Genomic DNA, 19,916 nt, shown 5'->3' on the forward strand with positions numbered 1-19,916 from the left:
AAGAGCACAGGAAACATGCAGGAATCAAAAGTTATTGTTAAGCAACCCACTGCAGCATAGTCAGTATATTAGCCAAGTGTTTTATGATTCCCCACAGCAAATATTTATTACCGACTGTCCCCATAACTATAGAATACAGCAGATCGCTGGCTTGTAAATTGCTGTTGTTGCTGGAGCTGCTGCTGATTGGCTGAGCTGCACCATGTGACTCTGGGTGGCTGAGTGACACCTATTAAATAATGCAGCATGAGTTATATGCAGCTATATCTCCAAAGGAGGAGCTCAGCCTCATGTAAAATGGAAAAACAACATTTTAGAATGTGGACTGTCAATAGAGTAGCGGTGGTAGCTCAGTCCGAGGGTTCTCGGTTCAAGCCCCCATGCAGACAACATTTGGAAGGTGGTAACAAGGGGAGGTACCAGGATGTACTGCCGAGATACCCTTGAGCGAGGTACCGAACCCGCAAATGCTCACATAGGGCATAATTAATTGTCAAACGATTTTGGCTTTATTTCTTTATTTTAATTGGAGAGAAGTCTTCTGTTTGTGTGTCTCCTCTGCACTTTTTTCATGCGTTTCTCAGGCAACGACGGGGACGATTACCTGGTCTTGGGCGTGCGGAGCGGCCGAGTTGTGCACCGATTCAACCTGGGATCGGGCGTGGCAACGATGGTCAGCGATCAACTGGACCTGCGGGTCAACATTCACAGCGTTACGTTCGGAAGGGCCGGGAGAACGGGCTGGCTGAAGGTGATTTGGTCGCTGGTGTCAGAGAGTAGCGTTAAATCTTCGCTCTTCTCATCTCCTTACAAGGACCAAAAGGGTTGAACCGTTGCTTTTCCTTGGGAGCCCGAATGACTCTTCACAGGCCTCCGACAATCCTTTAAATCAGAGGAGGGAAGGAAAAAGAAGTTTCATTTAACTGCTGATGCTGCAGCCTCCTAAAACCCTCCAGAACAAATGCAACTAAGTTATTCTGCTCTTACATTTTTCAAGTCAGATCCTCGTTGGATTCCTTATTTATGCTCGCTTTTATGGTCTCTTTGTACCTGCTTTTGGATAAAAGAAAAAAAAACTGAGTGATACTTTTACTTAGTCGTATCAGTCATCAAACCTTTGAGCTTTTCTTACTTTCATTCTTTCTAATTCAAGTAATATCAGGCATTTGCATAAAGTCTACCCCTCCTGCAACATTTCATTGTTTAACACACACAAACGATAAAAAGGCAAACCTGTCTTAGATACACAGCCTTGATCACCAAAACAGGTCAATTGCATCATCAAAGCGTGAAATGCACCAAATAGGACGGTAAATCGATGTCTTCAAACATTTAATATGCTCAGAAGGAAAGATGGCGGTGTAATATCGGACCTGCTGGGGCTGACAGTGTACACAGAGGGGGAAAGTCAATGCAGGCTTGTTCATTTACTCACCGTTCCCACGCTGACTCCCACGGCCCCGCTATTGAGTTTTATGATGTTTTGCCCAGGTTGATGGACAACGAAACCGAACAAGATCTTCCCCAGGACCCCTGCGGGGCCTCAAGGATTTCAAGCTTCTCTTCGTGGGGGGATACAGTGAATACACCCCCGAACTGCTGCCGCTTGGCTCCAGGTTCCGCCAAGGATTCCAGGGTGAGCGTCCTTTAATAGAACCGCCTCTGATGTCCGGAGCGAGAGCACTGAGCCTCTGAGTCGCCCCCAAATCTGTAATCAGGGGGTAAAGGTGCGCAGTGGGACGAGTCACGGGTTATTTCACGCGGCCATGGTGGCGGTTGATTGCATCCACACCCTTTAATCACTCCCTGTGCAGTCTCTGGTCGTGTGCAAATCTATTTCGATGCTAATAAGTCACTCCAACAAGGGCACCATACAAATAATCGTTGTCATCACTGGCATCATTTATGCTCCCTCATAACGGGCCTGTGTAGGAATGCATTCAGGGGAGCATCCATTGTTCCTGCTCATGTGCCGAGCTGCGGAGCACAGTCGCCGTAGACGCAGCGATAACAGTGAATATCATCATAACCACATTCGGAATTCTCTGCACCCCAGCGACGACTTGTTCAAAAAGAAAAATGTGGCGGCGCCTCCGGTTCAGGTGAACAATGGCATTTGGTGTTCAGAACAACGGCTCATTGATGCAGTTTCATATTTATCTAGTTCATTTTTTCCGCTCGTCAGCTCCGTGATGGACTGAGCCCGGTGCAGAAGCAGAAGGTCACTTTACTACCTGAGCCAAGTGACACCGGCGGAACCACAATCTTTTTTTTTTAATTTTTTTTTTTTGCCGGGATGTAATGAGAACTCATGAGAGTCTAATCAGATCTGTGCGACCTTCCTCGAGCCCTAATCATGATGGCTGGCAGTGAACACACTGATAATGCACTTCACTCGCAGTTATCAACCGATCCACACAGCTCCCTGGAAAGGCAGCGGGGAGGTGTTGTAGCCGCCGGGCGGTGGAGGGGAAACAGAAATAAAAGCCTTTGTGCTTGTCCAATTTGTCAAAAGGAGAAAAAGGAACACCCCATTTTCTCCTCATCCTCTCACCCTCTTTCGGGTGTTTCCTATGTGCGGCTGAGACCAAAATGGCCAGCCTTCAGACTCCTTCCTGTCAACCCACCTTGCTGCTGCTGTTGTTGTTGTTGTTGCCTACGTTTGCAGCCATCGCTTGACTCTGCCAAGGAGACAGCATCGTGTCATGAATATTCATGAGTGAGCATGACATTTCCCCTGCTTCCTGTTTATGCCAGTGACTAATGCAGCAGAGAGAAGAGGGGCCGCATGTGCAGACGACTGTGAGGCTTGTGCTCGGGCCTCATATTTATTGAAGGGCCCCGTGCTCCGCAGGTGGAGGCCAAGGCAAATATTGCCTTGATGAAATTGAATTATGGACGCAAAAAAAAACCCAGAGGGAGGGAATGCATGATGATGGAGAAAACGCCGACGTGGGTTATGGGTTCGTGCATAACGTAGGATCTTGCTGAGGAAATATAAAGGTTGACGCGCATCCCTCTGATAATCCCCGTCCCTCCTCCCACTCCTCCTCCTGACTAACCTGGAATGACTGCTCTTCTCAAAGGGTGCATTTTTGATGTGAAGTTCTCCACAAGAAGAGAGGGAGCACCCCAACCGCTGGGGCATCCGTCCTTCGGGCGCAATGTGGGCCAGTGTGGCGTGGACCCGTGCAACCACGTGCGCTGCAGGCACGGCGGGACGTGCGTGGACTCCGGTTCCTCCGTTTAGTGAGTGCGAATGCGTTTCTGACAGTTCTCATCTGAGTTGAGGCTGCAAGAGTTCCACAATGTCTGGCTGTGTGTGCAGTTGCCAGTGCCCATTAGGATGGAAGGGAGCGCTCTGTTCTGAGACCGTGTCTGTGTGTGATGGCGAGCACAGCCCCCCTCCCCTGTGCGCCCAAGGCTCCACCTGCATCCCTCTTCCGAATGGATACACCTGCCGCTGCCCCCTGGGGACGGCGGGGATCTACTGCGACAAAGGTCCCATCATTAAACCCTTAACTGTGCCATTATTATCGTTCGCTCCCTCATGTAAATCATCTGGTTCTCACCCGTTCAGCCGTGACCATCAGCGATCCGTTCTTCAGTGGCAGCCTGTCATCCTGGATGTCATTCCGGCCCGTGAGGATGAGACACACGACTGGTTTGCAGCTGCAGTTCCAGCCGCTATCGCCCCACGGCATCCTGGTCTACGTCGCTCAGCGGCTGAGCGCCAGTGCAGGTGAGGATGCACAGATCTGCTTTTGCACGTCCCAACTCATTTGACTTGAATTCTACCATTAGTTCCTTTTCTTTGGAAGACTTTAAACTTTGCTGACACTAGGAATTTTGTTGCTCAAAGCATTTAATTAACTCTAAAGAGTCGTGTCGCTCCCCATAAGGTTTTATTTGACACTCTCTTCCTGAAATTAAACTGTCTCATTTTGCCCCTCCTGCAGGTGACTTCATCTGCCTGTCTCTGGCGTCCGGCTTCGTCCTGCTGCGGTTCAACCTCGGGGACGGCGTTCACACCTTGAGGTCTGCGGGCCGAGTGGACACGCTTGGCAGGAGCTGGCACACGGTCAGGGCTGGTCGAGTCGGGCACCGCGGCTTCCTCAGTCTGGACGACAAAGAGGTGAACGAGAGTGGAACCGGAGGCATGAGCACCCTCGATGTGGCCACGGAGATCTTTGTCGGGGGCGTGTCCACGCTGAGCCTCGTCTCTGTGGACGCCACTGAAGGGGAGCCAGTGGGCTTCACGGGGGGGTTGAGAGAGGTCATAGTCAACGGGCGAGAGTTTGAGTTAACAGAGAGCAGCGCTCTCAGTGGTGCCAATGTAGGAGACTGGGACGGGACCGCCTGTGGGTTTAAGGTGTGTCAGAATGGAGGGAGCTGCGCGCCAACCGGGACTGACGCATTCACGTGCACATGCCCACCACTGTGGACTGGTTCTGTGTGCAACCAGTCTGTTCCATGTGTGAACAACGTCTGCAGCCGCGGTTCTTCGTGCATTCCATCTAATGTCACTTCATACCGTTGCATATGCCCCCTAGGGTGGGGAGGCCGGTACTGCGACTCGGAGGTAACGACAGACACGCTGAGGTTTGTGGGTAATTCGTACGTTAAATACATCGACCCCAGATACGACGCAAGAAATCTCAGGTTCGTACAGGTTTCCTTCAGCTTCCTCACCAGGTCACATGACGGTTTGATCATGTGGGCGGGAAAGGCCGAGCACCAAGACGACGACTACCTCGCAGTGGGACTGGAAAGCGGTCGCCTCAAAATCGCCGTCAACTTGGGGGAGAAGCTTTCCCCCCCAGTCACCCTCGCAAACCTCACGTTCTGCTGCGGCAAATGGCACAACATCACCTTGTCCTTGAGCAGCACTGTGATACAGGTGTTCCACAACAGCGAGAGAGTCCTCCTCCAAAACCTGGACCCATTCGAGCGTTACGTGGCCTTGAACTACGGAGGCCGGCTGTACTTCGCGGGGTTCGAGTTAAACAGGAAGATAGCCGCCGTTACTTCAGGGCTGTTCTCGGACGCCTTTGAGGGGAAGCTGAAAAACGTTTACCTGTGTAAGGATACCAAACCCTTGTTGTTTCTCAGAGATACGGAAGGTTTTAATGTTTTTGAAGACAGCGAACAATAAAAAATCTGAGCTAAGAATTCCCTGTGATGCCTTTTACTCGTTTCTGTAGCTGTGAACAACTGAATCATCTGAACGCAACAGCTTCATCCATTAAAGGAAGTTAATCTATCGCTGCAAGTTAATAAAATGCAGCTTTTCAAGTAAAATGCAATGTAGGCAACACCGAATTTTTGCTTTTACTATAATTTGATTTTTTCAATATTTCAAAAAGGATCAGCTTTATTATGAACTGTACATAAAACACAGTGCAAAGGCACATGTAATCTAATATATATTACAAGCCAAAATGTACACTTTTTTTTCCATAGAAAGGTAAAAAATATTTAGGCAATTTGAACAAAAATTGAAAGAAAAGCTGCTGTGTTGATTGTCTTCCGATACGTTTTTTTCTTTGATACATTCATGCCCGACAGTTTTTGACAAATGGTCCACAAACTCAAACACTTCAGCCAGTCATTTGAAATCAATACAGCAGCCCGTAACGGACAAGGAAATGTACAATAAAAGGTTAAAAACTTGAACATTTTTCAACAGTGTTCCTCTTCATCTTAAGAAAACGTAAAATATTCCAATTGAAATGATATTTCTGTTTGGCTGTAATCTAAAAAAACAAACAGAAGAGCATTATAAAATAAACACACTCAGTCACAGAGCACCACACGAAGTCTAAAAAATAGATTTTTATGAATAGCTATCTCTTCTTCGTCCATTTTCGTAGTCGGAGTCCCGTCTGTGTCTGTGCCTGTCCTTGTGTCGGCTGTGGTCGTCGCTGTGTTGTCGCTCTTTCCTCTTCTCGCCGTGGCGCTCGTCTGAGTGTCCGTGGTGCCTGCCCTTCTCTCTGTGCTTGTCGTCGTGGCTGCGATCGTACTTCTTCTCGCGCTCCCGATCGTGGTGCCTGCTCTTTTTCCCGTGGTAGGAGTCCCTGTGGTGGCCGTGCCTCCCGTAGTGGTCTTTGTCCTCGGTGTTCCGCGGCCTCTCCCACGGGTCGTGATAGAGCTCCTCCTCCTGCTTGTAGTGTCTGACCACGGACGGAGGTTTTCCGGGTTGATCGGAGTCGGAGTCGTCGGGCTGCGTTTGGTCGGAGCTGCCGAGTACCTGAGGCTGCTGTGGCTGGGCGGCCGCTGCGCTGTCGTGCTGGGCGTCGCAGGCTTCGCTGTCAGATGTTTGCTGCGGTCTATCAGCTGAATGAACATGGACACTTACTGGGGGGTGAGTCGGGGATGTAACAGGAAGGTCCTTTTCACGAGCAGTTCCTTTGTTGTCTTCTTGCTGTTGATTCCTGGCCAGAGATATCTGTAACAGTCCTTGGTGAAAAGTTGTAATTGCGTCACTTCGCGCGCTGCTTCCCCCAGGACCCGGTTGAGGCCTAACAGTAACGGGGGGGCTGGCTTTATCCTTTTGTAGCACCGTTGTGTTGTCTTCATTTGCACTGCAGTAAGACGAAGACTTTTTAAGTATCCCGCTTAATGGAGGTTTTGAGCTGTTTGTGTGCGGCGGAGCCGTCTGGGACACGGGACTCTCTTCTGATGGCCCTTTTTCAGGTTGGGGCTGAGGGACGGCGGCGCCTTTGTTTGAAGAGGAAACGTCGCTGCTCTCTGGCCCACTTTGAGCCACTGAGAAGCCTTCCAGGAAGGTTTCGGTGGACACGTCTGGAGGCTTGTCTTTCAGAGAGACCGGTGTGACGGCTGCCCCACGGGTCATCACTGCAGACTCCTTTTCTGGAGGCTGGTTGGTTTGAGTGTCGGTTGGACCGGTGGCTTCCTGCTCAGCTTTAACTGGTTTGGCTTCCTTCTTCTTGATGACAAAACGAGGCGCAGCAGCCGTCGGGCTTTTCGTGCTTCCGTCTAACGGCTCTGTTTCGGGGTCTTGCTGAAACTTCGGGCCATCGTCAGCCGCCGCAGATTTACCTCCCACGTCAGGCAGCAGTTGCAGGTCTCCACCCTTGCCCACCAACACCCCAGGCAGAAAGCGCAGAGGCTTAAGGGACTCCTGGCTGCTTGATTCTGCTGCAGGTGGTTCTTCAAATGTCTCTGCGATGGGCTCCTCCACAGCTTCAGCGGTGCTGAGCTGTTTGTCCTTCTCTTTATCGTGTGCTACAATTAAGGAAGTGAGGTATCGTTTCTGCTCTTCCACTGTTCTGGTTTCTTTTGTAACAACAGGGATGGGTTTGGGTTCAGGAATAACCCTTTTAGGTTCAGTCAAGTCCATGGAGAGAAAATCCCTCTTGGGCCTCTGGCGAATTATGAGTCCGAGGAGAAGATTGGGACGGTTGTTTTCTAAACCTGTCATTTTTATTTTTTTTAAAAAAGGTTGCATTAGTTAAAAAAAATTTTTTAAAAAAGGTTACAGATCGTGTGAAAGAATCAAACTCTGTTACCTGGACCATCAAAGGGTACCAGCTGATGGGGAACTTTTTCAATGGCACCTAAAGGGATCAGATACATGTCCTTCACTTGCTTCAGGTTGTTGGACACAACCCCAAAACGCTTACGACTGCTGAAATAGGCGTAGAGGAGGGTGTAGGAGATTTCATCTTCCTCCGTCTCGGGGGAGAAGCGAATCAGACACACCTCCTTTAATTAAAAAAAAGAAAATGTCAGGAAAATCTACAGTGAATGTGCAAGGTTTTAAACAAGATTTTTTTACATTTAAAGGCGTAATGATAATCATCTAGAAGTTCATTAATTGGAATTAAGCTCTCACTTGGAATGAAACATATGGAATTGCAGATGCTTGCATTTTAAGACTTTGAGACTTGTCGGAACGTACTTTTGTGCCAGTTGCTCGAATCTTCTCCAAGTAATCCCACACAATCTGTGGACTGATCCTTCCGCCAACATGAATGCTGTCTGGAAGGTCCTATTAGAAAACAAAACAAGGTGAGAGCCTGCTGACAGGCACGTGTGCGTGGGGCTGTTTTTGTCCATGTTGTTACCTCATTTAAGTTGTCCATGACGCCCGAGACCGGAAAAGCTTTAGTCACCAGCTTCGCCACAGCGTGCATGTGAATGAGTCCCCGCCACAGGGTCTTCAGCCCAGAGAGGTAAGCAGCTTCTTCATCACGTCCAGCGATGTGATCAAACCTGCGGCAAAGAAAGCGGCAATGAGGCAAAGTGGCTCCAGTGACAACACAAAACCTGAAAGGAGACCAACACCGACCCGCCCTCAGAGCCCGACTGAGCGCTCCGGAAGCTCTCTTCAAGCACGCTAAGGTGAAGTTCATCCTCCACGGAGGGCGTTGCTGTGCTCTTTGCCTCTTCGACTTTGGTCGGTTGTCTTTTAACTACTGTGGTAGCAACTTTGACCACTTTAGTAGATGCCTCTTCCACCGGGGGCGGCATACGACCTTGATACAGAACAGATGGGCTCAACAGCATTGGGAAACCATTACCTCCAGGAACGAGAGCCGTTTGTTCGAGAATATACGCTGTACCTGTGCAGATTTTGCAATGTAGGTCGAATAAGTGAGATTTGTGTTGACTGGTGGTGTCCTTTTCCATCTTGGCTTTCTCTGGTTTCTTCTCAGGGGATTCGGGGGGTTCTACTGAGACTTCTGTCACAGCGGTAGGCGGCTCAGGCTGTCAAGGAAGCCCAAAAATAAAACCGAGGGCGTCCTTTTACTGCGGAATACACACAGATGCGTGGCGACGTCTTGCGATGGCCCTTACCTCCGGAGGCTCGTGTGCTTTCATGGGCTCCTGGCTCTCGATTTCGATTTCCCCTTTGTGTGTGATTTTGGTGATGGGGCGCCTCTCTGCCTCCCGTTGCTCTTTTTCAATCATCTCAATAGTCTGCGAAATGAGAATTTTGTGCATTTAAGGCTTAAAGTTTTCCATTTCTAGCGTGTTAAATTACTGTAGCTTCTGTTTATTGGTTGAGTTTAGACAGAAATGACATCAAAGACTCACGTGTCGGTTCTCTCTTTTGCGCCACGCGGCCAGTTCCTTTGAGGCCAGTTCCTCTGGGCTCATTCGAATGAGGTTCCCAGGTGATATTTCACCTTTGAGAACTTTCTTATACAGGACCTGAACAATTAAAACAGTTTACATGCAACTCTATACGTTTTAATTGCACCATTCTGAGAGAGCTCACATTTGGTCCATGGCTGATTTTAAGGTTCTTACATTATTTTTAGTGTCTTTGAGGTTGAACATCAAGCTCCGGTACTTGTTCTTGTATTTATTATCCGTGTCCTTATTCAAGTGGAAAAGCTCTCTCTCGATCTTCTTTGCGACGTCAGAGGCTTTTTCCACAGAGATACTCAAATTAGACTCCTTCAACCTAAAATGAAAAGAAGCGTCGTGCTTTCCAAGTGTTACAATAAAAAAGGTGACAATTACACTATTTTCAAGGCTCTGGGTAATATTTTTTCCCATTGAATCCCTACCTTTGAATAAGGATTTCCTTTAGAGAATCCCGAACACTTCGTCTGATTGCCTCCACCGACACAGGCTTCTTTGTAGCTGAAGATGGAGGCTTACTTTTTGTCTCTTGTTTCTGCTGGATGACTGTGAGCACAGAATAACAATACTGAGTGCCTGTCTGCACAGATTGTGCAGTAAAATAAAGTTATCGTGTAAAAATGGGACACGGCATCTAAAGTGCTTCTAACTTTACCGCAAATAAAAGCTACCTGTTTTATGAGTTCCTTCTTTGACATCTGTGGACTGCCTTCTATCCTGATCCTATGTGAAAAGAGAAAAGCGAAATTTAGCCATAATCCATGAGCGTTACTGATATCTTGCATTACTTATGGGAGGAAAGAGATACAGGAAATCTAGAAATAACCCAGCCAAGAGGCTCACAAAACATTGTGACTTATGTGGACAAAAATGTGAGCCGCACACCACGTGCAAACCTTCTGCAAAGGCAAAGTAAAAAAACAACAAACCCTCGTATAGCCGTGACACTGCCTATGATTAATATCTGAGGATGAATTAGCTGGTGGAGCAAAAACACACACTTTAAGGATCCAAATGTCAACAGTTAATAAATCAGGAGCGTTCCAACAGAGCACGGGGACGCCGCTCACCTTTCTTACTGGTCTGACCCCAGCTGGCGTGAGAGTTTGCGAGGGTCCCGGCTGGGGTTTGGGGGGCGGCTTGTGATGCTGCACGTCAGTCTTTGTTTGAGCTTCTGGCTTGGCTGCATTCGGAGCCTCGGGTTCCACCTTTTTGCTTTCCTCTTCACAGCATTTCAAGCACACGTACATCTGGTCCTCCTCCTCCATCTCACGTACTTTCGCCAGGTCGAGGCCAACGCAGTCGCCGTGGAACCAGTCGTCGCAGCGACCGCAACCAACCATGAACCTACGGCAGATGTCAATCGAGATTAAGATGCTTGACAAACGTAAGGAGACTGTTTTAGTCTCTGATGTATCGATGTTATAAGTTAAATATAACAACATAGTAAAACACAGCAGGAGAGCAACACTTACATGTTATTATGGTGCTTCTTGCATAAACCACAGCAGTTGTTTCCATCCCATACAGTCTCAGTGGTGGCAGGTTGCTCCTCCTGAGTTTCTTTCTTCACAACAGGAGCGTTGTCTGGAATAAATAGCTGCGGCTCATCAACAGAAATGCTCCTTGAACTTTTGTTCTTCTGTTTCTGAAGAATCTTTTCAGGCTTTTTCACTTTATGCTTTTCTGGGCCTCCTTCATCTGTAGCCTTCAAAGAATGGACTGGGTGGTTGAGGCCCTGGTGAGCAGGATCTACCTTGGCACCACTGGGAGGAGGATTGTGTTTAGCTGATCCATGTTGACCAACGCGGTTGCCAGATGGGCTCTTTTTGACTGGGAAGTTGGGTGTAGGTTGCACTTTTGGCTTCTCTTTCCCATCACCTGGAACCTGCATCTTCTGTATTTTAGTCGTATGCTCATTTTGCACGTTTTCTGCAGGCCTTTTCAAGTATGCAGTGTCTTTCTTTTCCTTCAAAGGCCTCATTTTCTGCTGTTCTTCTCTTTGCCCTGCTGTGGATGGCAGGTTTTGGGATGCTTCCTGGCCTGTAACAGTGTGGTTTGGTTTAACTGAAACCACGTCATTCTTCTCCTTTTTCTTGAGTGGACTGACTCCTTGTTTGGACTTGAGCGGTGATTTCAACACAGCCTGTTGTTTCACCTTATCGTCAGTCTTATCACTGACAGATTTTCCATCAATCTCATTGCTTTGGGGCTGGTTGACTTCACTCTTTTTACCGCCTGGCTTTTCCTCAGAAACAGTCTGGCTGCCAGGTTTTTCCTCTTGAGACGATACGCTCCCTGTTAATGTTCCATTGGCAGACTGGACATCATTGGGATTCACATATGGACCCAGTCCAAGGGAGGCATCTTCTGCACACGCGTTCTCAGTGACTTCCATCTTTTCAGTGTTCTCGGGTGTGGGATTCTGGACGCTGCCAGCACCACCTGCTAATGCAGCAACAGTCGTGTCTGCACTGTACAACAAACCCTCATCACAGTAGGCAGACTTGTCCGTTTCAACGTTCTGTGTGTAAGAGGGTCCAGGAAGCAGCTCAATTTTGAATCCTCCAATTGTAACAGTCAGTCGTCTTAATACAACCAGGGGATTCAGCCATGACCCTCCATCAAGATCATTAACATTAACACGACCGCCCAGAGTTAATTCTTTCTTCAGCTGAGTGCCCTTTACTCCTTTCACTATGAGAAATGACTTCTGCAGCCTGCTTAAAGGCTTCCTTCCTGGTCTTCCACGGACAGCAGTATTTGAGCGTGTATTGACAGATACTGGCCCACTGCTATTTTCTGTTGCAATAAGAAAAGAAAGGGAAACACGTCTGTTAGAAAAATTACATTTTTGATGCTTTTTAACATGTCAAAGACTTCTGCAGAATGAAGAACAAAAGGCCCAACAGGAGTGGTTGATGCTGGATGCTAGTTTGGTGGAAGATAACAGGCTCTGCAAGACAGCTGAAGAGAAACAGGTATGCTGTGATCTGCTTGAATGACTATGGAATGCTCCCGAATGCTGAGATAAAACACCGTTATAAATTAGTGCAAGGTCATCTGCTAGTTCCTGGAAAAGGGGGTTTCCGGCACGGAATAGAGTAAAAAGCTCAGCGCTGCCTTCGTCCAGTGGACTGCTTTTGTAACCAGATGCTTCCTGTGTAGCAGACAAATTCACCTAATAATGACACATCAGACTTGTAGTCCTATGGCTAAAATAAAGAAGAGTGGACGCACCGTGTTCTGTAATACGTGGGCCTTTCCTCCTCCTGCCAACAGGTCTTCTACCTGCCTCTGTAACTGACGCCTCCTTACTAACACCTGTTGGTTCTGACGCATCTAAATCTGCAAGTGCCAGAAGGGAAAAGATCAATAACAAGTGCATGATTAATTGAACTATCAATATATGGGGCAATTTGTATAGCTTGTACATGTGCAAAATTAAAAGAAAAATTACATTCCATTGCAGGAGAAGCTACTGTGAAATTCCAATTTAATCCAGTTTTTTCAACATTGAACAAAACATTTTGTCCCATGTAGTAAATATTTCAGTTACTGAGTGGGCTTTTCTGTATTTTGTTTGTTTTTTTTAGACCCTGTGCAAATAATAATAATATATGTTCATACCTGTTGAAGCGGCAATAGGAAACGCTGTATCTTCATTTTCCAGCAGATTGAACTGAGAGCTTGCAGACCCAAGCATCGGATCTTTATCACTGAGCATGTTCTTCAGCGAATCCTCCAGCTGAATTCCGGGCCCAAACTCATTACTGCCTTCACATTCCAAATTCTGACCTATTATCAGGGACTCATCCAACTGGTCACTCGGTATTAGGTGGTTAAACGTGTCCACAATATCCATGAATGCCACTGCCCTCCTGTACAAAGAATGCTATCTCACACACACACACACACACACACACACACACACACACACACATACACCAGTTAAAAAGTAATGCATTGTGCACTACCAGCTAGTTTGAGACATTTCGTTTGCAAGCAACTTTTCGCTACTTTTGAACTACTGCTTGACAGAAACTTAAGTGTCTACAGAAGTATCTTGATGCATTAGAGTTTACCAAGTTGATGCTGGGACCTTTTATTGGGCTACAGATGCTAACGGCTGCTGTGCTACGTTGAATTAAATGCTGTTGGAGGTTTACGCGGTTTTGCCATTATGTCCAGCGTTTAAAAAGTCCCTTGTAAATAAGATCAAACGAGCAAGAAAAATCTGCCAAAACTATCTCCTTGAGCGATTTAAGAAAGCGTGGACGTAAAATGTGTAACTATTAGCGGGCTCATTCGGCCTGTACGCCGAATGAAATAAACGGCTGGGAAATAAACAAGCCGGTCAAAGGCTGAACCGTGCATGAAGGCAGTAAGGAGTAAATCTTTAAATTTACTTTTATTATCAGTAATTGCTGGTTACAAAATACCTTCTTTTTTTTTACCACTTTAGAGAGTTTGTGGGTAGCCTTACGACACGGGTGGCTAACAACAACCCGCGGCAGAGCGCCATCCCATATGTTTAGCAAGGTGATGTTACCAACTACTAGAAGTGACCGCTCCGAAAACGTCCGCGGTTCATTAAACACCATCTGCATTCATACACTTTTCTGGCCAAAAATGCCCAATATAATGGTTGAACGTATGCAATATTTTAGGACAATCCGTTGCTAATTCCTGCAGACTGGCTTATTAAGTCCCGTTAGCCTAGGCCTTAGCTGCCAAGTTTGTTTGTAGCCCAACCGTAGCTAGCGGAGTTTTGATCATGCGAATATTGGACTCTCCGGCGCTTGAGGTTTGCGCTTGAAACGCCTTTATATGTGCGTGAAGCTGCACGAAAGACTCACCTCGCTCTCACGCTAACGCCGTAATCAGATCTTTGAGAGATTCATACTAGCTCAGCTGCTGCCACTAACTTCCTGGAACTCTGCCGTCAGTCGAGTTGCTGCCGTAAAGCTGTTGCTGTCAGGCAACGGTGACTTCAACGGTGACGGTCACGTGACTTGTGTTTACGGGCGCCATAGTGACCAAAAGATACGAATCCCGTCTGTGGTTTGTTGAGGAAACCTTCTTTATTTGCAACTTTTCTCAGGAAGAAACAGAAAAACTATCCATTGAATCAATGAAATGTGTGACTTCTTTTTATTGCTGGAGTACTGGTCTTATTCCTCTCACATGTCCCTCAAGGACTCACCATCTCACTTGACTGCCAACAATCTTAAAAGTAATTTCGTTTTTGCGGCCATTTGATCAATATGACAAAGTAGACATACTGATTTTGATGACAACAACCCTCCCAAAACTAGTGTATGAATATTTATTTAAAAGGATGTGATTGATTAAACATCACAGGTTCTAAGCGTCTAGTAGGTTTGATTCCAAATTAAGCAATTATTAGCACTTAAAGTCATTAGTCATTACATCCCTACTTTTTTTGTTTGAAGATTTTATCAAAACAACCCGAAGGCCATAATAATGGTGAAAATTGTGATATAGAGCTAGTAGAGAAAGGAAAAAAAGAGCTTTTTGAGTGCATACATGAACATTTATTGTTTGAATTTAATTGGAATTCAGTCCTGAATCCTTTATTTGAATGGTCAGCGGGGCAATGCTTCCTCAAACCGTTCACCTGGCTCTAATCCATACCACAGGTTATCTTTCGCCACTGCAGCCCAGGACATTCTCACTGTAGTAAATTCAGCTGCCCACTGTCCTGATGGAGACACCACGATGACTCCTCCTGCGCCGCGCACACGCTCGCCCATGTACTGCAGAGCCAGCTGTGAAGACTCCGCCGCGGATTTCCCTGGGAAGGTACGGGAAAAAAGAATGCATGCAAGTGAAACTGTTTATTGGTTAAAAACAGAATACAACCATGGAGCGTGTCCCCGCTACCTTGTTCCATGTGTGACAGAATAAGTCTGGCCAGGGTGACTTTGAGAATTGACTCTCCATGACCAGTGCAAGACACAGCACCACTGCTGTTGTCTGCATATCCTCCACAGCCTGGTTTGCACAGGAGACACGCAGAAATAATGACAACGCGAATTAGGGGAAAACATCTGCCGGCGCAGCTGTTACTGATGGTGAAATCAAGCCACCGCACCAATAATGGGAGCGTCTCCAACTCTGCCGACCATTTTATTTCTGATCCCTCCGGTGGAGGTCGCACAGGCAACGTTGCCGGCAGAGTCAACAGCAACCGCTCCTACCGTATCATGGGCCCTGCAGGGGGGAGCCAGAAAAAGGCACAACACAATTCTGAGGATTTCTGATCACCATCAAGACCTGTCTCTCTGCATCTGCTTCAGTCCAAACTGAATTCCGCGCAGTTCCTACCACTTTGAGTTGAAATCCTCCCTCACTCCTGCCACGTAGCTCCTGTGTTCCTCCCACTTTTCCCTCTCGTTTGCCGTCACCAACGTGTCAGTGGGGACGGTGGCCATGCCGATGCTCTCAGCAAACAGGTTGGCGCCTCTGCTGGTCAACAGCAAATGGGGCGTCTGGAATATTCAGTGGCATCAAATGCCTGTTTTGACCAACAGGAAATATCGCTCTGTTGACGAGGCGTCACCTTTTCCATCACCGCCCGTGCCAGAGAGACTGGATTGGGGATGTTCTTCACCGACGACACAGCACCGCTGCCAAGCGTGCGTCCATCCATGATGATAGCATCCAGTTCCACATCTCCATCAGCGTTCAGTACGGCTCCGTGGCCTTAAATTCAATGTCAAAAATGAAGCCTATTACATTTTGGGTCACAGCTGACGCAGCTTGTAGATGAAATTATATTAAACAATGAGAAAATCGGAATCTTTAAGGTTTTTAGAAATGTATTTCCATGACTTTTGTGAACTCAAATATAGGTTATTTTGGGTAATAGTTGTTATTTTTTCCAGTCATCTTTGTTATTATACAGATATAAAATATTAAATGGAAACATGGGTCCAGTTATGTTATGTATGTACAGCAGTGAATTTCTTACAGTTGTAAATTAGCTCGGATGGCAGATTTAACCTGGGATTAGCACTGGAGTATGAGGATAATCTCAGTTATTCAGCAACCTGACTTTAGACAAGGGCTGCTGTTTTTTTCCATGCATGTTGGAATCAGTACCAGCAGGTGGAGCCAGTGAGCTCCTCTAGAGTCAGGTGTGTTTTTTAATTGAATGCTTTACCTGCATTAAACGTAACATTATCCTCCAGATTCCTCACCGCTGCCTCCACAGCATCCAGGGCACTCCCTCCTCTTTCCAGTACTGAAAAGCCATCCAGTGCAGCCATCTTCACACCATCCACGACAGCCTTGGCAAGTTTGTCTGGGACCGACCAGGCTCCGCCGTGCACAACGACCACAGCAGGCATCCCTGTGTTTATTCTAGGAACACAGGAAAGTATTGTGTGGCACAGTACAGAGATTATTATAAGGGGAACACAACCTGTTAAGGTTACCAGCACTATCTCAATCAGATGTTAAAAGTTAATAGTTGAAACACTTTATCTATTATCTATATTTTCAAGGATTACAGGAATCTGTTGAGATGGTACAAAATTTGCACTCAGGTCTGGTACGTTCTACAGAGTTTTTATTGGCTTTTAAACTCAGAATATTGGTCGTGACGCTGTGACCAACTCCTCAATAAGGAATGTTAACATCCAATTTTATAGTGTCATTTGCAACTTTCGAGTTCGGCACAGGAGGAGGGGGGATAAGGAATAACAGGATAACTTTATAGACGCTTATTTTAGTGGAACAGTGTAGAAACTTTCAAAGAAACATGATGATTGACAGCAAAACACTGAACCTTAATCAGGTTGCCTTCAGGGAACGTAAGCCATTTCTGATGACGCACGCACATTGACGCTGCCTCCACAGTCACATGAGGAGGTTGTGAACAACAGTCGGTTTAAACATCTCTGACCTAACTAGTGGGGTTGGTTTTTTGTTTGTTTTTCGTTTTGCAGCCAGTCGCATCAATATAGCAGTTTAACTTGGTATAAGGCCATCGTTCCCTGAAGGCATCATGATTAAGGAGTTGTCCCAGCCTCCGTTGCTGTCACTCATTATGGCAGAATGGAAGATACTGTATACGAAATCGAACTGAAGAAAAGACATGAAACTGCCAAAAAACAATAATAAATAAACCAGAAAAAGGGGATCTGAAAGTGGTAATCTAAGAAGCGGCACTAATATAAATTAAATTTTGAAAAACAGAATGAAAATTCCAAAAATTGTAACATCTGGTAGTTCAACGTCAAAACCCGATGTTTCCGTTTCAAATGCCTTTGACTGAATTTTAGTTTTTCAAATGATAAAAAAAATAAATTTGGCCCTCAATATTATATTCATATTAGTCGCTTATATCAGTAAAAGTTCTTATGAGGGTTTGAAACTTCACCAGAATTGGAGAGAAGTCGCCTTTTGACAACACTGGGTCGGTCAAACTTAACAAGTGTTCGCTCCGACATGTCGCTCCTGTCATTGACTCCGAACAGATAATCAACGCAATAATTATCAAAAACTGGAGTTTTTACCTTCACTCTTCCTGAAGCTGAAGGAATTGACTGACTGTATGTAATGAGTCGTGATTTTTTTCTCTCGACTCAAAACACACAATGTCAAGTATTAATGATTTACAAACCCAATCCGGTAATTACTTTCAGAATAAAAGGCAGTTGGATTAATTCAGAGTTGGGATTTGCCAATTTACGCTTTAATTGTGAACATTACCACATGCAAGAAAATTCATTCTACCTATATATCTGATTTGTATTCTTTGGCAGAAAACGTCTGCTAAATTACTAAAATCAGAATGAAAAATGTACTCGGGTCTAACTCAGTCATGTGATGTAACGATTGCTAATAATCCTAATTTAGAGAATTTAATACGATTGTCCGAAACTATAATAAAACCATTTGTCTGAAACAAACAAAGTGGCAAATATCATATACAAAGAAATAAAAGACAAAAATACGTAGAAATCTGAAGGAAAATGTGCAATTATTAGTTATCGACACTAGAGGGCAGCCGTTAATCATTGAGAAACCCGTGTCGCAATACAAGTCTTACACTAGTTGTAAATATTGGAATAGAGTTAGACAGCGATCAGGACCACGGACAGAGACACAGCTGCCCTAGCCGCCTGCCACACGGTCATTAATTAATAAATAAATACACTGAATGTGCATGGATGTGTGTCGATGATGATTCTGGACATTGATTTCTAATTGTGCAGTCCGCATACTTGTATTTAATAACTAAAGCCACCTTTTTTCCCCAAGTAAAACATACTTCTGATGAGATCTGTGCACGCACACGCCCTCTTGGAGCCTATAATTACGATCTGCCTGCTGAACCAGCTGCACATCACGCATTTATTACACCCACGACCACAACCTCAACTTTTAAAAAAATGATCCCACCGAGAGCATCGTCCAATTGCTCTGTTGTCTTTGTTTCCCAGCAGCGCCAGTCCCCAGAATATGGCCAATAACGGTGCTGGGGGGCGGAGAGCAGGGCGGTCTGCAGACCCAACCAGAGTGAGGCTGGCAGCAGGCAGCTCCGACAGAGATGGGCTCGCATCTCTGAACCCGCACTTCACTCCCCTGCGAAGCATTTCGAGGACCCGGGAGTTGCTGTTGGTGTAGGATTTCTCCTTTTTCCCCCTTCTTTTTCATCTAAAGGGTTATTTATTTTTCATTTTTCCTCGGGGGTGCTTGTAAAGAAACACACGGATTCCGCGGCTCCGCACCTGCAGCGGTCTCACCTGCACCGAAGTGGTCCGGAAATAATGCATCCAGAGAAGCACTTGCCTGAACTGATGGCCGAGAAAAACAGCCTGGACCCCTCTTTTGTGCACGCGGTGCGCCTGCTCGCTGAAGGTAAGTCAGGACAAGAGGTTTGTCCTTTCCCTCCCTCCCATCTGCATTCATTGGAGATGCCAATTTGTCCACTATTATTATTAATATTCGGATTAATATTGGGGGGGGGCACGTTTCACTCGTGCTCGTTGGCACCAGTGCCCAACTTTTCTGTCATCTCGGTGAGCAACTGCCTCTGCAAAAGTTTTATCCTCAGTCCTCTCGGGCCACATTCTCAGCAGCTGAGACGGAAACAGCTGCTGCTCTCGCCACATTCCGTTAATGACGTTCATGGGTTTGAAAATGGATCAGCACCCGGGGTGTGCAGGGAAGGGGGGGCCACGCGGGTCATTCGGCGTCTCTGACTTTTGGTTCCTCCCCAACTTTTCTTGTAAAATACTGACCCGATGGAGGTTCCGCGGCGTGGAGACAAAGGTGCTGCAGCATCCCGTGGAGAGCGACAGAATACTGCCTTTAAAGTAAGGAAAGACAGACCCCCCCTCCACCCCCCATCTTTCTCCCTGAGGTCCAGGATATTGATTTGCAGTGTGACAGCAGGATCTGATCAACGCTTGGACGTTTTCCAGTCTGAATCGTCTGAACTTCTCACTCTTGAAGAGCTCACGATTGATTAGGGAGCTCCAGTTTGTGATGCTTCAACACAAATACTTGAATCCACACACGTGTAAGTTCTTGTCCATTCTCATTTACTCAGATGTCCTTTAATTCTGTCTCCAAGGCCTCAACATCCCACTTTTGAACCATCATAATTACCTTTTACTTCCTGGGATCTGGCGACTGAGTTGGTCCTCGTCCACTCCACATCTCAGCCTTTGAAGCCGTTAGCGTGTCGGCTAAATGAAGATCCAATCGAAGGGGATGTCTGGGGGACGTGCTTGGACCTCTGGGCTTTCCACTTAAAACGT

General features: G+C 46.4%; 4 protein-coding genes across 15 annotated transcripts in view; 2 read left to right on the forward strand and 2 right to left on the reverse strand.

The window, feature by feature from the left end:
- The window catches only part of eys (eyes shut homolog), a 101,077-nt gene extending 95,905 nt beyond the window's left edge, over positions 1-5,172 (forward strand). Inside the window, exons 45-50 of the mRNA XM_057047223.1 lie at positions 585-751; positions 1,492-1,636; positions 3,087-3,249; positions 3,329-3,501; positions 3,581-3,742; positions 3,960-5,172. Coding sequence (XP_056903203.1) covers positions 585-751; positions 1,492-1,636; positions 3,087-3,249; positions 3,329-3,501; positions 3,581-3,742; positions 3,960-5,155 — 2,006 coding nt within the window. The 3' untranslated portion in view covers positions 5,156-5,172. The remainder of the gene's footprint in view (positions 1-584; positions 752-1,491; positions 1,637-3,086; positions 3,250-3,328; positions 3,502-3,580; positions 3,743-3,959) is intronic.
- Positions 5,173-5,317: 145 nt separating this feature from the next.
- On the reverse strand, positions 5,318-14,136 carry phf3 (PHD finger protein 3). The gene is made up of 16 exons (XM_057047227.1): positions 13,977-14,136; positions 12,748-13,012; positions 12,358-12,465; positions 10,593-11,919; positions 10,188-10,464; positions 9,789-9,840; positions 9,543-9,663; positions 9,280-9,436; positions 9,064-9,180; positions 8,824-8,946; positions 8,589-8,733; positions 8,315-8,501; positions 8,091-8,238; positions 7,925-8,014; positions 7,533-7,728; positions 5,318-7,437 (listed from the first exon to the last, which is right to left on the reverse strand). Exons 2-16 carry the CDS (start codon positions 12,980-12,982, stop codon positions 5,837-5,839), a joined length of 4,884 nt encoding a protein of 1,627 aa, XP_056903207.1. The 5' UTR covers positions 12,983-13,012; positions 13,977-14,136; the 3' UTR covers positions 5,318-5,836.
- A 516-nt stretch (positions 14,137-14,652) lies between these two features.
- si:dkey-103j14.5 (isoaspartyl peptidase/L-asparaginase) lies at positions 14,653-17,775 on the reverse strand. Its single transcript, XM_057047370.1, has 7 exons — positions 17,664-17,775; positions 16,307-16,506; positions 15,704-15,846; positions 15,469-15,632; positions 15,236-15,354; positions 15,025-15,135; positions 14,653-14,935 (listed from the first exon to the last, which is right to left on the reverse strand). Exons 2-7 carry the CDS (start codon positions 16,491-16,493, stop codon positions 14,727-14,729), a joined length of 933 nt encoding a protein of 310 aa, XP_056903350.1. The 5' UTR covers positions 16,494-16,506; positions 17,664-17,775; the 3' UTR covers positions 14,653-14,726.
- An 839-nt stretch (positions 17,776-18,614) lies between these two features.
- Positions 18,615-19,916, forward strand: part of khdrbs2 (KH domain containing, RNA binding, signal transduction associated 2) — a 39,667-nt gene continuing 38,365 nt past the window's right edge. For 11 of the 12 annotated variants that reach the window (XR_008952638.1, XR_008952640.1, XR_008952635.1 and 8 more), the window contains exon 1: positions 18,615-19,011. Coding sequence is in view for 1 of the 12 variants with exons in the window: in XM_057047359.1 (XP_056903339.1) it covers positions 18,921-19,011 (91 nt within the window). In the remaining 11 variants the exon portion in view is untranslated. The remainder of the gene's footprint in view (positions 19,012-19,916) is intronic. The other variant, XM_057047359.1, reaches the window with a different exon arrangement.

This window comes from Takifugu flavidus, chromosome 11 (assembly GCF_003711565.1).
Source record: "Takifugu flavidus isolate HTHZ2018 chromosome 11, ASM371156v2, whole genome shotgun sequence".
NCBI lineage: Eukaryota > Metazoa > Chordata > Actinopteri > Tetraodontiformes > Tetraodontidae > Takifugu > Takifugu flavidus.

What these genes read in the sequence shown, in the direction of transcription:
- phf3 (XM_057047227.1), bottom strand. Translation starts at nt 12,982, where the DNA reads ATGGATATTGTGGACACGTTTAACCACCTAATACCGAGTGACCAGTTG. An exon ending in GGGTCAGACCAGTAAGAAAG is followed by an intron (nt 9,841 to 10,187) that starts GTGAGCGGCGTC and finishes CTTTTCACATAG; the next exon opens with GATCAGGATAGAAGGCAGTC. An exon ending in TCATGGACAACTTAAATGAG is followed by an intron (nt 8,015 to 8,090) that starts GTAACAACATGG and finishes GTTTTCTAATAG; the next exon opens with GACCTTCCAGACAGCATTCA.
- si:dkey-103j14.5 (XM_057047370.1), bottom strand. Translation starts at nt 16,493, where the DNA reads ATGCCTGCTGTGGTCGTTGTGCACGGCGGAGCCTGGTCGGTCCCAGAC. An exon ending in GAGGATTTCAACTCAAAGTG is followed by an intron (nt 15,355 to 15,468) that starts GTAGGAACTGCG and finishes TCCCCCCTGCAG; the next exon opens with GGCCCATGATACGGTAGGAG. An exon ending in TGGAGACGCTCCCATTATTG is followed by an intron (nt 15,136 to 15,235) that starts GTGCGGTGGCTT and finishes TGTGCAAACCAG; the next exon opens with GCTGTGGAGGATATGCAGAC.